General features: G+C 39.6%; 1 protein-coding gene across 3 annotated transcripts in view; it reads left to right on the top strand.

Moving 5' to 3' along the window:
• The window catches only part of afap1l1a (actin filament associated protein 1-like 1a), a 202,567-nt gene that overhangs the window by 158,977 nt on the left and 28,337 nt on the right, over nucleotides 1–15,253 (top strand). For all 3 annotated transcript variants that reach the window (XM_072263718.1, XM_072263717.1, XM_072263719.1), the window contains exons 12-14: nucleotides 7,283–7,494; nucleotides 10,206–10,351; nucleotides 12,619–12,700. In XM_072263718.1, coding sequence (XP_072119819.1) covers nucleotides 7,283–7,494; nucleotides 10,206–10,351; nucleotides 12,619–12,700 — 440 coding nt within the window. The remainder of the gene's footprint in view (nucleotides 1–7,282; nucleotides 7,495–10,205; nucleotides 10,352–12,618; nucleotides 12,701–15,253) is intronic.

Raw genomic sequence — 15,253 nt, 5'->3', positions numbered from 1 at the left:
TTCAGCAGCATCTTTGGCATAGAGGTATAGACAGAGCATAAATTATATTTAAACTATACAAAACAGTGAAAAGAGAGAGAAAAAAACAAGTCTCTAATGTAAAAAAACAAAAATACAATCAGAGACAAGTCAATAGTAGAGCAAGAGGAGGCCTGTGCTATTCCATTGCTGAAATAGAATTAAGGGTGTACAGGTCAGTTCAAGAACCTGATATTTGTGGGGAAGTAGTTGTTCTTGAACGTGATGGTGTTGCTCTTCAGGCTTCTGTACCACCTGCCTGTGGGAGGAGCAAGAAGGCGGCATGACCCAGATGGTGAGGATCCTTGCCACATTTTTAAGGTAGTGTCTGTTTTGGAGAAAAGGGCTATGGCTGGGATGGACTGGGCTGTGTCCACTATCCTCTGCAGCCTCTTGCATACTGCTGAATCAGAATTCAGGCCATGATGTAACCACACAGGATACTTTCAGACGGGCATCTATAGACATTTGTTAGAGTATTTGGTGATATGTCAAATATTCCTAAGCCTCTAAGAAAGAAGAGGTGCCCACGCGCCTTCTTCATGATTGCATCTACAGTACGTTCTGTGTCTAGAGTTTATGATAAGTCATTGTTAACACCCATGAATTAGAAGGTGCTTGCTCTCTCCACCTCTGATCCACCATTGAGAACTGTCATGTGGTCTCCCAACTTCTCCTTTCTGAAGTTAATGAGTAGTCCCTCAGTCATGTTGACATTGAGTATGAGGCTGTTGTTTACCACACCACTCAACCAGATGTTCTATCTCACTCTTGTACACACATCACCACCTGCCATACGACCAATAACAATGGTATCAAACATGAATTTATAGATGGTATTAGAGCTATGTGTAGCCAAACAGTCAATGATCATACAAATTAATAGTTGCAACCAAATCTTATTTGCTGTAATCAATCTTCACTTCTCACCTTGGTAAAGGAGAATAGTAGTTTCTACAACATGTTCCATTCATCTTTTACCTGTGATCATATGAATGACCAGCTCGGACTACTCACGATGCTTGGATACACCTTGGGATGTTTGCGACCAGCACAGACGCCAGAGGTTGAGAGATGCCTGGATGCTTTTAGGGACCCTGAGTTCACCTGAGGGCCATTAATTGTGAATTGCTGGAAACACTAAGTCAAATCCATGGAGGTCCCAGAAGTACTCCTGAAGTATCACAACTGGGTATTTCTAACTCATTCCAGCAACCATTAAATTTCTGGAGGAAGGTGACATTAAACAAGAAAAAACAACCAATAGGATCACCGGAAAATGTAGAAACTGTCTGTCCACCTAAATAAGGCAAAAAAAAGTCAGTTTCTATTGTGTGTATACCTTTCCTTCCAGGGAAAAAAGCTTGTTGCAAAATCTTTCTTTGTGCCATTTAGCTTCTGATAGTTTGAATATACAGTGTCTTTAAATATTCTGTTTAAAATCTGATTGCAAACATCTGTCCTCTGAGCCCTTCTCTAGGCATCGTACTTGTTCAGTCCTGCCCACTAGTGCTTCTCTGTGTGATGTTTGCACGTGGTCCGTATGAAAACATGGGTTTCCTTCCGATGTTCCAGTATCCCCTCCTTCCCAAACTCATGCTGATCGGTCGGTTAACTGGCCACAGTAAGTTGTTCCTACTGTGTAAGTGTGTAGGAGACTCTGGGAGGAGCTGATTGGAATGTGTGGTTTAGTATAAAAATGAGGTTAGCTTAAGTGGGTACTTGCTGGTTGGTGCAAACTGTGTGGGCTAGAAGGCCTGATTCCATTCCTAGCAAGTAGTCCATCTCTACAAAAACATTCAGCAGAGATAGGTAGTTATTGTAACTGCATGATGTGCAGGTCCCAAGAGAACTATCTTAAAAAAACTATGATCACTATTCAATATTGAAAATAATGCCTTAGCATGTGACGATATTCCATGCTGTTATATGACTTTTGTTATCTCATCTAGGATTTATAATAACATTTTTTGCAGCTATTGTTTATAATGTTATATTTTACTGCTTATAATTTTATAAACAACAACTTGATGGATAGGATATTATTTTGGGTATTGAGTCCAGTTCATGGCTAATACTAAACTAAATGGAATTATGTATTTAATGGAGCTCTTATGTGTTTCTTTACTCAAAAGATTTGTTTTTTGGGACTCATTAAGCATTGTGTTTAAATCCAAGATGAACACACTAATGGTACAAGTCACACGATACTGATGTTGATACAAAATGTTATGTTTTTAAAGAAGACAATTTCTGAAGATGCATATTCCAAATACAAAGCACTTTGTGGGTTATTGCAGCTCAGAACTTGACCATCAGCTGAGACTATCAGGTCAGGGTCTACTGACTTGTGTCGGGATTAATTACACTTCTCATTCACTATGAAAATGGCAGAGAAGAGAAGTCACCTTCCAGTGCCTCCTTCTCCTCCCCACCCCTCCCCCCACCTTTTTATTCTGGCATCTTTCCTCTTTCCTCAGAGCTGAAGAAACGTCGACTAGCTATTCATTTCCTCAGACACCGGCTGACCTGCTGAGTTCCTCCAGCATTCTGCACGTGTCACTTTGGATTTCCAGCATCTACAGATTTCCTTGTGCTTAAGAGAAGTGCTATCTTGCATAAACACCGAGGACCCTTCACGTTATCCCAACCACGTAGCCAAAGGAGTAATTTCTTTGAAGTGGTGCACTATTCTAATGAATGAAGTGTAGGAGGCAATTTACATACAGCAAACTTTCACAGCATGACATTGACCAAGTAATGTTTCTTTTACTGTAGGTCTGTAAAATTGAGGTATAATTATTGGCTCCAAAACCAGGGTCGGTGTTCAAAATTCAGCGTAAATTTATTATCAAAGTGTGTGCATGTTACCATATACTACCTTGAGACTCATTGTCTTGTGGGCATTTACAGGCGAAAAAGAAATGTAATAGAAAAGAAGTAAAGCTCTACATAGTCAGACAAAGACTAACAACCAATGGTGCAAAAGAAGAAAAGCTATGCTAATAAAAAATAATACTGAGAACATGAATTCTCAGTTGTAAAAAGTACTTCTAAGTGACTCTCTAGGTCAGGGTTGCCCACCCCTGGCTTAACAGTGTTCATCCATAACATAAAAGAAGATTGGGAGCTCCTGCACTGGGTCACAGAATCAGTTCAGAGAAATCATCCACTCCGGTTCAAGCCTGATGGTTGCAGGGGAACAACTGTTCCTGAATCTTGTAGGAAGATTCGGCACCTCTTGCCCGTTGGTAGTAGTGAGAGGAGAGCATGGCCAGAATGCTGAGGGTCTTTAATGATGGATGTTGCTTTCTTGTGGCAGCGCCCCATGTAAATGAAGACGAAGAGGGTTTTGTTGTGATGGACTGGGCTTTGTCCACCACTTTCTCTAGCATTTTTCCATCCCTAGACATTGGTGTTTCCATATTAGGCTGTGATACAACCAGATAGCATACTCTCCACTGTGCATCTACTGAATTTTGTCAAAGATTTGGTGTCATGCCAAATCTACGCAAACTTCTAAGAAAATAGAAGGGCTATCGTGCCTTTCTTGTGATGATACTTAATGTGCTGGTCCCAGGACAGATTCTCTGATGTGTTCATGCCAAGGAATTTAAAGCTACTGACCCCCTTAACCTCTGTTCCCTTAATAAGGATTGGCTCATGGGCCTCCTGCTTCTTCTCCCTATAGTCAATGGGATTAGCTTCCCAGCCTGCCTCAGTGTAATCAAAACTGTACAGGCACAGTTCTGACCTGGAGCTTCAAACTAATTTTTGCCCTCATGTCACTGGAGAGGGTATTGAACCCAGAACCTTGCAATTCAGTGGTACATATGCTACCAACTAATTCAGAGTTGAGGCCCTGGAGATAGTTCTTTTTGGGGGAAGTTGGGAGGGGGGTGCTTGCAGATCATGCAGAGAAAAGAGCTTCCAGTTACTGCTAAATGTTCCTGTACAGATGAACGACTCATTTGCAATGGAGTCATACAGAATAGAAGCAGGCCTTTCAGCCAACAAGGTATACACAATGATGACTATCATGGGAAGTGTAATTGTCAGATTTAGGAAAACTTTGAAAAGGCAAGGCTGGGTTTGGAAGAATGTGCAGTGTTCTAATCAAAACTTATGTATATTAATTGCAGATTGATTAACCAACCAATTAATCCATTAACTATTTGCTCTCAATTACCTATTTTGATCTCATTTCTACTTTAGCCATCTTGTATGTATATAGTTTATTGTGACCTAAAATTGAGTAAAATTTTATATTTTAGTATTTGATACCAAGTATGATTTTTGAATTAATCAACTCCTACTTGGTATCAAAAGCTAAAATATTAATTTTCACTATGCACAGGCATGCTGTGTGAATTTAGCCAAGTAGATGCCATAAATAATAAGTTTATGTTGGGTATTAGCCCCACAGAAAAGATTTGATTGGAACTTTTCACAACATATGAATGACTAACAGAAGACACAATTGTGGGGAGCACTGGGGCATGGGTAGTGGAGCTACTAGCTCTCAGCACCAGAGATCTGGGCTCAGTCCTGACCTCAGCAGATGTCTGTGTGGAGTTCGCACGTTCTCCCTGTGACTGTGTGGATTTCTTTCAGGTGCTCCCAAAGTGTGCAGGTTGGTAGGTTAATTGGCCCCTCGTGTGTGGGGTGAGAGGTGGAGTTTGGGAGGAGTTGAGCAGAATGTCGGAGACGTTCTATAAAGTGGGATTAATACTGGATTAGTATAAATAAAAGCTTGATAATCGGCAAGGAGTTAGCAGACCAAAGGTCCTGATCCCCTGCTGTATCTGTCTATAACTCTAACTCTCAAAAATAGGAGTTTAGAAAAACAATACTCACATAAATTATCGGCATTATGCAGAAGTACCAACCTGTGATCAAGAAATATTTGCAGATTTGTATTAATTTCCTACCACTCCCAAAAGGAACACTTTATTTTCTGGCAATGGAGGTAATTCCACTGATAAACTTGCTGTTAAGTCCAACACCACCCATCAGGGAAAGAATCACACCCCAGTTGCATATCAACACGCACTCAATCACAGGCCAGTACAGTTCCAATTCTAAATTCCAGCAAAGGTTAGAATGTGTGTCTGCCTGCCACATGTCTGATCTGTTTCATGTATCTCCATCAGCCAGACACTTATCAAGGACATCTGCACCATCTGGTTAGATTGTGGGTTTCTCCTTTGCTTTTACAATGAATATAAAAATTAAATGGGTGTGTGAGTAATTAAAACAGATAACTTTATAGTCATGCTGTATAGAGAGGTTTACTGAGTGGCAGGACTAATTTAACACTTAAGGGGTGCAGGTAACCAGACTTTGGGGGTTCATAAGTTAAAATGACACAAGTATTATGAAACCCACAAACAAATAACCCTGTATAAACTTTAGCAATGTGTAGACTTGCCTTTCAACTGAGTTACAGTGGTAGGTTTGGTATAGGGGAGCAGAATTAATTATTGTCAGATGTAATAACACCTCAGATACTGCCAAAATAAACATTGGTGTGGATTTTTAAAAATTTATTTATTTCCTTTTCTAGCCACCACACAGGTTTTGTTCTCTTGTAGTTTACTATGAGGTCAGTTGCATTGGGTATGACCTCCCCATGAGTATTTCCCTTAGGCTGCCACACCAAGTGTGATCTTATACATTTATTTATTGTCTAATGATTCACATTTGGGCTTTTTCTCTCACACCCACACGCCCATGCATCTTTAAATTCTGGCCAGGGCCTTGGATAGATGAGAGACATCCATTCTATAGGAACTCGATAAGCCCCACTCCATCCCAACAGAAACTAGCTACAGACACTACAATCAGAGACAATTTTATCAAATATGAAATGAAAGCCAATTAATTTCAATTTTAAAAAAACTGTTGTGCCCTTTTTTATTTATAAACTGCAAACGCTATATATTTTATTCTGGTATTAGAGCCTTTGCACCCATTTCTCATGGAGTTCTAGTCATCTGGAACTTGTTTGGGTTTGTCAAAATTCACCTTATTACTTTTTTTTTATCATTTTTTGATGCATGATGTTATCATTAAGATGTGTGGTGCACCTTCTTAAATAGCTGACAGAAATTGGATCAAAAGATCACCAACAAAACCTTTTTTTTTAACTCACAGTAAAACTAGGAAAGCTTCACACTGTAACTCACCATATGTGATTTAAGGATTTTTGCTGAGGCATTATTTTTATAAGCATTGATTTCCTAAAGCTGCCCTTTTGGGAGTATCCTCTGGAATTGTAGAATCTTGTGTGTCCATCTGAGAGAGCAAGCAGGCCCTCGTTTTAATATATTACTCAAAAGCAGCAGCCCCAGTAATGTAGAATTATGGCAGTTCCATACAGAACTGTCAGCATGGTTTAGAAATTATGTTTCCAGAATGTAACATGAACATATGACCTGCTGACTGAGAGGCCAGCAACTAGTGTTGTGGCTCCACAGAGTAATGCAAACTAGGCTTTGAATGCAGTTATCTAAATTCAGCTGCATCCCACAGGTTAGGACACGTCTGTGCAAAGAAAAACAGTGTTAACTTTTCAGGTTGAAGACCTGATGAAAAGGTCTTTGAACCAAAATGATAACTGTTTCTCTTCCCCTGGATGCGGCCTGACCTGCTGATTAGGTCCAGCATTTTTTGTTTTTATTTTGGATTTCAAGCATCAGTGGGTTTTTTTTTTGTGTGGTTTTCATCTCTATCACAATGGGAAGTGTGGGATAGGCATTTTCTCTCAAAGAAGAATACATGAAGGAATCTCATTTGTTGATGACTGCTACAAGGCAACAACGGTATGTGTTTCTCAGCAGGTTCTCATCCTTGGTTGGCAAGGATTTGGTGAATAGAGGACCTGTTTACAGTATATATTTCTCCAGGAATCCATTAATTAATAATAACATAGGAAAAAAACTGAGATTATTTTGTTCATTTTTGTTATTAAAAAAAGAACATTGAAATTTTCTGAGAATAAGTTGGCAGATTTGTGGTTCAAAAGTGTGCTTTGGTCAATCTCAGATCCTGAAATGTTGCTGATACCTAAAACAGTGGCCAACGAGATTAAGTTTATGAAATTTAATGTGCAGCTGGGTTGCATACAGCACAAGCTTGATCTTGTGAGGTGAACGTATCCCCCCTCTCTCTCCATAATCTGGACATTGTGCTCAAACTGTTATTATATGGAAAGTGTTTACAACAATCTAGTTTATGCCATTTGCTCTTAACCCTTTTCTAGGTTACCTCAATGTAATGGTTAATAACTATTGGAGAGAGCGTTGGTGTCGGCTGAAAGCTAACGCACTCTACTTCCACAAGGACAGGACAGATCTACGGACGCATGTAAATTCTATTGTGCTGCAGGATTGTGAAGTGGTTCCTGGATTTGGGCCAAAGCATCCCTTCGCTTTCCGGATCCTTCGAAGTGGACAGGACATTTGTGTTCTAGAGGTGCAGTTTATTATGAATTGCAATTCGTTTTTTAATTCTGAAGCAGCCATTTGCTAGTTACGCTTCTAAAAAATAAGCTTTAAAAATACAATTAGCTAAAGTGAACATTCTACCTCTCATGTTTATTATCATCCATCTCAGCTCGCCTGAATTTAGGAGAATTGCTCTGTGATAGGCTCAGTCAGTTAATGCAACATTCCTGTGAAGTGAACATAGCATTCAGAGGAGCTGCACAGACCAGAAATATTCTAGATTTGATTAGAAGTCAAAGGAGACTATGAATACTGGAATATAGAACAGAAACAGAAGGCTGAAAGAACTCAGCAGGTCACATTGCACCTGTATAGGAAGTAGGAAGAAGTCAAGGTTCCAGTTGAGACCCTGCATCAGGACTGATAGGAAGAGAAAAGATTGCTAGTGTATACCAGTACATTGGGCTTGTGTTAGAGGCTGGTAGGTGATAACTGAAACCAGACGTGGAGGTTTGATGGGCAGATGGAGCCAAGTGGTGGGAGGGGAAGAGAGGGATGAATCAAAGGGAGATAAAAACTGGGTAGACGGGTGGTTTTGTCTGGTCGAAGAACAGTAGAGTATGGATTACCTGAAATTGGATAGTTCCATATTCATAGCATTGAGTTCTAAGCAACCCAGTTGGGAAAAGAGATGCTTTTGTTTGGACTCTTAGTAGAAGTGCAGAAGGCTGAGGACAGACAGGTGAGTGTGGGATGGGGATGGAGAGTTAAAATGACATGCAATTGGAAGCTTGAGATGGCTGTTGAGACAGGGTGCAAGTGCTCAGTAAATTGCTGTTGTTTGACTCCTTTCCTTGGACGGGGGGAGGGTGACGGCAGGCAAGTGGAGGGCTCCACTAAGACAGAGGGGAAGCCACACTTCCAGAAGAGGTAGGACATACTCATGAGAAAAGATGCAGCAGAGAAAAAGAAATTTGAATGCAATCCTTATCGAAGTCAGGGTGGGAGGAGGTATATTTGAAGTATCTGTGGGATTCCGTCGGTTTATTTAAGACATCAGCAACAAGCCTATCTCCTGAAATGGATACACAGAAATTCAGAAAAGGAAGAGAAGTGTCAGAGATTGTGCAGGTGATTTTGAAAATGGGTGGCAAAGGTGATAAAACTGAAGATTTCTGCAGGAGGCAGCACTGATGCAGTTGTTGATTTAGAGGAGAAAGCTGTGGTACAGGCAAGTACTTCAGTAGGTTTGCAAGAGAGCTATTCCACGTGACCAACAAAACATCAAGTCTAGCTGGGGCACGGGTTGGCCCTTTGATGTGTAGGAAGTGGGAGGAATCGAAACTGGAGTCACCGCGGGCAAGGACAAGCTCTGTCAAGTGGATAAGAGTATTCATGGAGAGGAACTGATGGGGTCTTTGTTCCAGAATGAACAAATTCAGATTTGATTACATGTTTTTACATTAGCTGAATTCAACCAGAATATTGCAAGTAATGCTACAATTGATTTTAACATCTCCTAATTACAATGGATCTCCTGATCCTAATTGCTATCTTTGCTAGAAGTGTAAAGAGGAGGTGAAGAATGACTCAGGCTGTTTAGAATTAAAACATCATGACACATTACTGCACAAAAATCAGGCCATTCGACCCAGCAGATCTACCTCCTGAGTTTGTGCTTCACACAGGTTTCCTTTGACTTCATCTTAAACGATCCCTATGATCTTCATCTCCAAATTGCTGTTGCTCGACTCTTTTCCTCAGGGTTAGAGCAGACAAGTGGAAATGGGGAAAATGTGTGTGAGGGCACCACTACGGCAGAAGGGAAGCCACACCTCCAGAAGAAGTAGGACATTTTATCTGAAACGTAAACCCTCACTCCTTCCCCCAGATCCCCAATCATCCAGCCCACTCCAACATTTAGGCTCTGGTATTATGAATATTACCACTGCTTGTCCAAGACAATCATTGCCGCATCTCACAACAATTCCGTTGTGTAATTTTAAAGGTGTCAATCAGGTTCATAACCTTTTCTGCTTGAACCTCTTCATAACTTTGAAGAGCTCTAAGGTCAAGTTTCAATACTTGCTCTCTTTTCCAAAATGCCAAACAAACAATAGGAAAATGAGAAAATGCAGACTTGATAGAGGACCAATGTACAAGAAAGAGCCTTTTATTGGACAGTAAGGGCTCATTTGTGCTTGAATAGCTTCTGATGTTTACTGTCAGTGTTCACTCATAAACAATAACATTTCAGGTAAAATATTTAAAAAGTCAACACCCTTCAGGAAACAAAAAAAAATCATAAAATTGTCAAAATAAAACAAAATAATATTAATTTTTTTGTTGATGATTATATGATCCAAATGTGATTTTCAAGTGTATTTTCAAGAATAATCTGTAGTAAAATATGAAATTATGTTTTAGGTTTTAAATAATATTTAAATCCTTAATATTTTGTGATTTAAAATAATTTCATGTTATGAGTTCAATCAGTGTCTGAGAGCGCTTTGTAAAAGTAATGTGCTTCTATCGATAAAGGAGCACAATGGGACAAAATAATTTCTAGTGGAAGTTGAAGTTAAAATCAATATGATATAATGTACCTCAGGCACTGGTGTTTTGGTTGATAAATATGAATAAAGTTTCCAATTGATATTGTAGGATTCATTTTGCCATATGAATTTAATAACTTGTGCTGAAGTGTTGTTTGTTTTTCATCTTTTATGTCGTATACAGACTAGCTCTTCCGAAGAGATGGGTAGGTGGCTGGGGCTCCTGCTGGCTGAGACAGGCTCCACCACAAAACCAGAGGCTCTGCATTACGACTATGTGGACGTGGAAACAATAGCCAACATTGTGGATGCAGTCAGACATTCCTTCTGGTGAGAACTCTATCCATAATGTACAAAATGAAAAAAGAAAACTGTTCTTTTGTTGCTGTTGGCAGTTTTATATTATATTAGAAGGACAAACCACGCTTTACTCCATCTAAAAATGGAAACCAGTATTAAAATAGAAAAGCTCTGAAGGAATTTAGCCAACTTTATGAGCTGCTGTTATTTATTTATTCTTAATTCAGCAATACAGCACGGAGTAGGTCCTTCAACTATTGCCGCCCCTGCAAACCACCGCCAAACCAGACTAACCCCGAGCAACACACACAAAATGCTGGAGGAACTCAGTAGGCCGGAGAGCGTCTATGGAAAAGAGTAAACAGTCAATGTAAACAGTCTGTCTTGATGAAGGGTCCCGGCCCCAAAATGTCGACTGTTTGCTCTTTTCCATGGATACTGCCTGGCCTGCTGAGTTCCTCCAGCATTTTGTGTGTGTTGCTTGGTTTTCCAGCTTCTGCAGATTTTCTCATATTTCAGATAAACCCTAACCTAATCACGGGACAATTCACAATGACCTTTTAACCTACCTACAGAACAGCTGTGGATTTAACCCCAAACTCTGGAACACCCCAAGCTGAAATAGTGTTGCACTAACGACTACGCTGGGGTAGTACCATTTAATACCTCTCCTTCCCAACAGCCTCCTGAAGGTTCTACATGTATATCATGTCAGTCTTTCTTTTTCATGTTACTCTTTGAATAAGAGGTACAGCAATTAACTGAAGGCAGCAAAGTTCGTATAATCAAAGTTCATATATGTCACCATATTCTACCCTTGCAGGTATTCGCAGTAAATGGAAAGAAACACATTAGGAAAACTAAGCTCGAACACAGACGAACAACAAATGTGCAAAAGGCAACAAATTTTGCAATTAAAAAAAGAAAAAGAAAATAATAATAATATATAAATAATACTGAGAACATGATTTGTAGAGTCCCTGAAACTGAATCCATAGATTTGAAGTTGTCCACTCTGGCTGAGGAGCCTGATGGTTGAGGGGTAATAACTGTTCATGAATCTGGAGGTGTGGGTCCCGAGGCTCCTGTACCTCCTTCCTGATTGCAGCAGCAAGAAGAGAACATGGCTTGAATAGTGGGGCTCCTTGATGATGGATGCTGCTTTCCTGTGACAGTGTTCCTTGTAGACGTGCTCAATGGTGGGGAGGGCTTTACCTGCGATGGACTGCGCTATATGCACAACCTTCTGTGGGCTTTTCTGTTCAAGGGTAATGGTGTTTCCATGCCAGGTCATGATGCAACCAGTCAGTACATTCTCCGCTGTGCGTCTATAGAAATTTGTCAAAGTTTTAGATGACATGCCAAATCTTTGCAAGCTTCTAAGAAAGTAGAGCCACTGCCATGTATCCTTTATAATGGCATTTATAATGGACCCAGGGCAGATCCTTTGAGTTAGTAACCCCGAATTACTAACCCTCTCCACCTCTGACCCCTGATGAGGACTAGCTCATGGACCTCCAGTTTCCTCCTCCTGTAGTCAATAATTAACTGGTTTCGGTGGCATTGAATGAGAGGTTGTTGTTTTGGCTCCATTCAGCCAGATTTTTAAACTCCCTCTTGCATGCTGATTAGTCACCACCTTTGATTCAGCCAACGGCAGTGGGGTCACCAACAAGCTTAAAAATGGTATTAGAGCTGTTCTTAGGCCCACAGTCGTAAGTATAAAGCAAGTCTTAACTCACACCAGAAGCATGTACAAGAGTGTATCAAAATCATATCATATTTGTTTATTTAGAGGTACTGCGTGGAACAGACTCTTCCAGCCCAACGTGCTGCATTCTCCTGCAACCCACCTATTAAGTCTACGGGACAATTTACATTGACCAGTTAACCTACTAACCGGTACACCTTTGCACTATGGAGGAAACCGGAGCACCCGGAGGAAAGCTACACAGTCAGAGGAAGAACACACAAACTTGTTACAGATGGTGCCAGAAATTAAATTCCGAACTCTGACACACCAAGCTGTAATAACATTGTGCTATGCTACTGCGGTCTACTCAGTTCATAAAGGCCCACTTACATGAACTATAATTTGTGGATTTGGACTATGACTGTGAATAAGCTATTTAAAGAAGGTGCCACTTGTAAACTAAAACAATTCTAGGTAGTAATTAGAAGCAAAAAGAACTTTCCTCCTTAGCCTCTAGATGACAAAATATACTGGCATGCTTTTGTTTCTCAGAGTGGAATATGATCACATCTATTAAATGGAACTATTTTACTTCATTACGCAGGTGGGCTACTTCCTCAAATAACTCAGCACTTTATCTGTGTGATTCCAGAACATATGATGACGTTCCATATGAAAAAGTACAGGTGAGCTGTTTAGTGGTAAGCAGTACTCTAAATATGCACTCAGATAGAAATCAAACATATGATGCAGAAGATTATCTTTAGCAGATATTTTTAAAATTACCAATGTTCTGAATTTTGTGTTTGGAGCCAACAATGTACAACATGGTAGTGGGACAAATCAGATTCCAACTTCTGAAGTACAGGTACAGTATATATGTGCATAGTTAATGCACGGGTCCAAAAAAATCCAATAAGGGACCTCGCACTCCTCCACAAGATGCAAAGTTGTTGCCTATAGCCCACATTGAACTGAATCTAACAAGGCAATGCTGAGGCAAACTGGCTTCGTACTAAAAATATAGGTGAAAATTTTGGATTCCATACATTCAAAAATGAGAGTTTTAAATGATGTGATAAATAATCACTGTGATCAGCTCTTAAAATTTATTTTTATTTGCTCGGAAGAAAGTCAGTACCGGCTATTTTTAAAAATCTAGTGTTATTATTTCACTTTTGTCTCTCTGCCATAGTCACACGTCTATTGTAGTACTTAACATACATTAGTTTTAAAATGGTGTCTGCTTTGTACTTACTATAATCTTAGAGCATGCCACAGGATAAAATTGTATGCAAAATCTTTTGCTCAATATGTTAAAAACCTTTCAGGGCTTGTTGGCGAATTATTGAATCTTTCACGTGGATCTACATACAGTATGTGGATAACGTGCATTTGTTGAAACAGTCTGGCCACACAGCAGTTAAATCTGTCACTGTGCAGGCATTATTTGGGGTCATCGGAGTTGTAATAAATTGTTCAATATTTCCACTATTACTGCCAAGCCAAGCTTCCAAACAGTTCACCCAAGCTGAGCAGTTTTATAACAACAGATGCAGTCTGCTTTGAGGTCCAGCCATCATATCTAATTTGGACAAGTTTATTTGCTGTTGTGCGTTTGACCTGTCAAAGTATATAAATAAAATACAAAGTGTAGACTGGTGAAAGCGTATGAAAGAAAATGGGTAAGATGTGTATCACTTTATTCATTTGCATGAGCACTTGTATCATCTGTGCCAAGGAAAGCCATTGTGCAGTGCCACTTTAGCACATGTTTTCATGAATGATTTACAGCCCTCTGCTTTTCTTGCTTTGCTTGCTCTCATGGCTTGTAGATGCTTGCAGGGGGCACCCAGCTAGATCTTAATAACTGATTAGAACATGCTTGATCTCGAAATACTAAGGCAGTTATTAGTGAGATGAAGAACAAGCACTGTTGCTTAGTTACTCATCACAAAAATTACCTAGTTGTAGCTCATATAACCACTTACTTGAAGAATTTCCAAGTCTTAGCTTTAAGCACCTGCCTTCTTGATGTATATGTTTGTTTCCTCTTTTCCAAAAAAAGATTTTAATCTCCAAAACTCAAATACATTTACATCCACCCTGCATTCCATGTTTTGTTCTTCTATTACTACCCTAAATTTCTCCCTCCATACGAAGAATTCGCCTTATTATTCACAGTAACCCAGAATCGAACCTGCTGACATGCATAATCTCAACAGTTTTTATTTAAACTAATCTCTTTGTTTGCCACCCATTGACATCCACTGTCTATTCCGTCCTGCCCTTTCAGGTTCTGCAGTCCTCTTCCTTCCAGAATGCCAAGCACAGAAATTAATTGCACAGTGTGCCAATTCAACTCAAAGGAAGTCACAACATCAAGATTGTGTAGGACTCCCTGAGTATGTCTGACCAGCATTGTGCCACAGTCACCTTCTTAATTTGTACCCAGAATAAAACAATTCCCCAGGCTTTGTTGCAGTAGGGCACTTATTTGTGCTAAAGTTTGTAAATTCACAGATGGGTTATAAAATAATAACTAACTCATAGTGCATTCAGGTTCATCTGCTTTCCATAAGAGATTGTGATATCTTTGGGGTATTTACATTAAACAGTAAAACAATACAGCTACATTAATGTAAAGCTGTCACCAGGATAAATAGCTGATCTCTATATAAGCTCATTTCCAAATAGCTCATTTCTATGTAAGCATAGAAAGATTTGAAAAATTGTAATTGAGCCTAACGTAAGGTCCTGTTCTGGTTCAGAACAGGATGTTTAATTTTCCATTTAAATTTCCACATCAAAAGAGCATTGTTCCAGATGGCAAAACTATATAAGAAACAGGAAGTTACTGAATTAAGAATGGCTTTGATTAAATGGACACAGAATATTGGAGCTGCAGGTGTGACAGTTTTTATGTTTTTAGTGGAAGTTGCTCGAAACCTAAGTGATGCTGTTCCCATTAATGAATGTAGGGAACTCGATTCTGTCAGTTGACTCCACTGGAGAAGGTAAACTTTATTACGGAATAAGTTTTTCCCATCTATTGCCTTGATTTACACTGTATTATCTCCTATTGCATTCAGACTAAAAGGTGGCCTTCCACGGAATACTTCATCACTGGCTGATTATAAGCTCAGTTACTTGCAAAGTTGATTTTTTTAAGTAATCCTTTTAAAGGCCTTTTCTGTGGATGCAAGTGACACAACATTCAATTACAACCAGCCTTTAAA

This window comes from Mobula birostris, chromosome 7, assembly GCF_030028105.1.
Source record: "Mobula birostris isolate sMobBir1 chromosome 7, sMobBir1.hap1, whole genome shotgun sequence".
NCBI lineage: Eukaryota > Metazoa > Chordata > Chondrichthyes > Myliobatiformes > Myliobatidae > Mobula > Mobula birostris.
The sequence above is the reverse complement of the archived record's forward strand: the minus strand, read 5'-3'. Positions and strand labels throughout refer to the sequence as shown.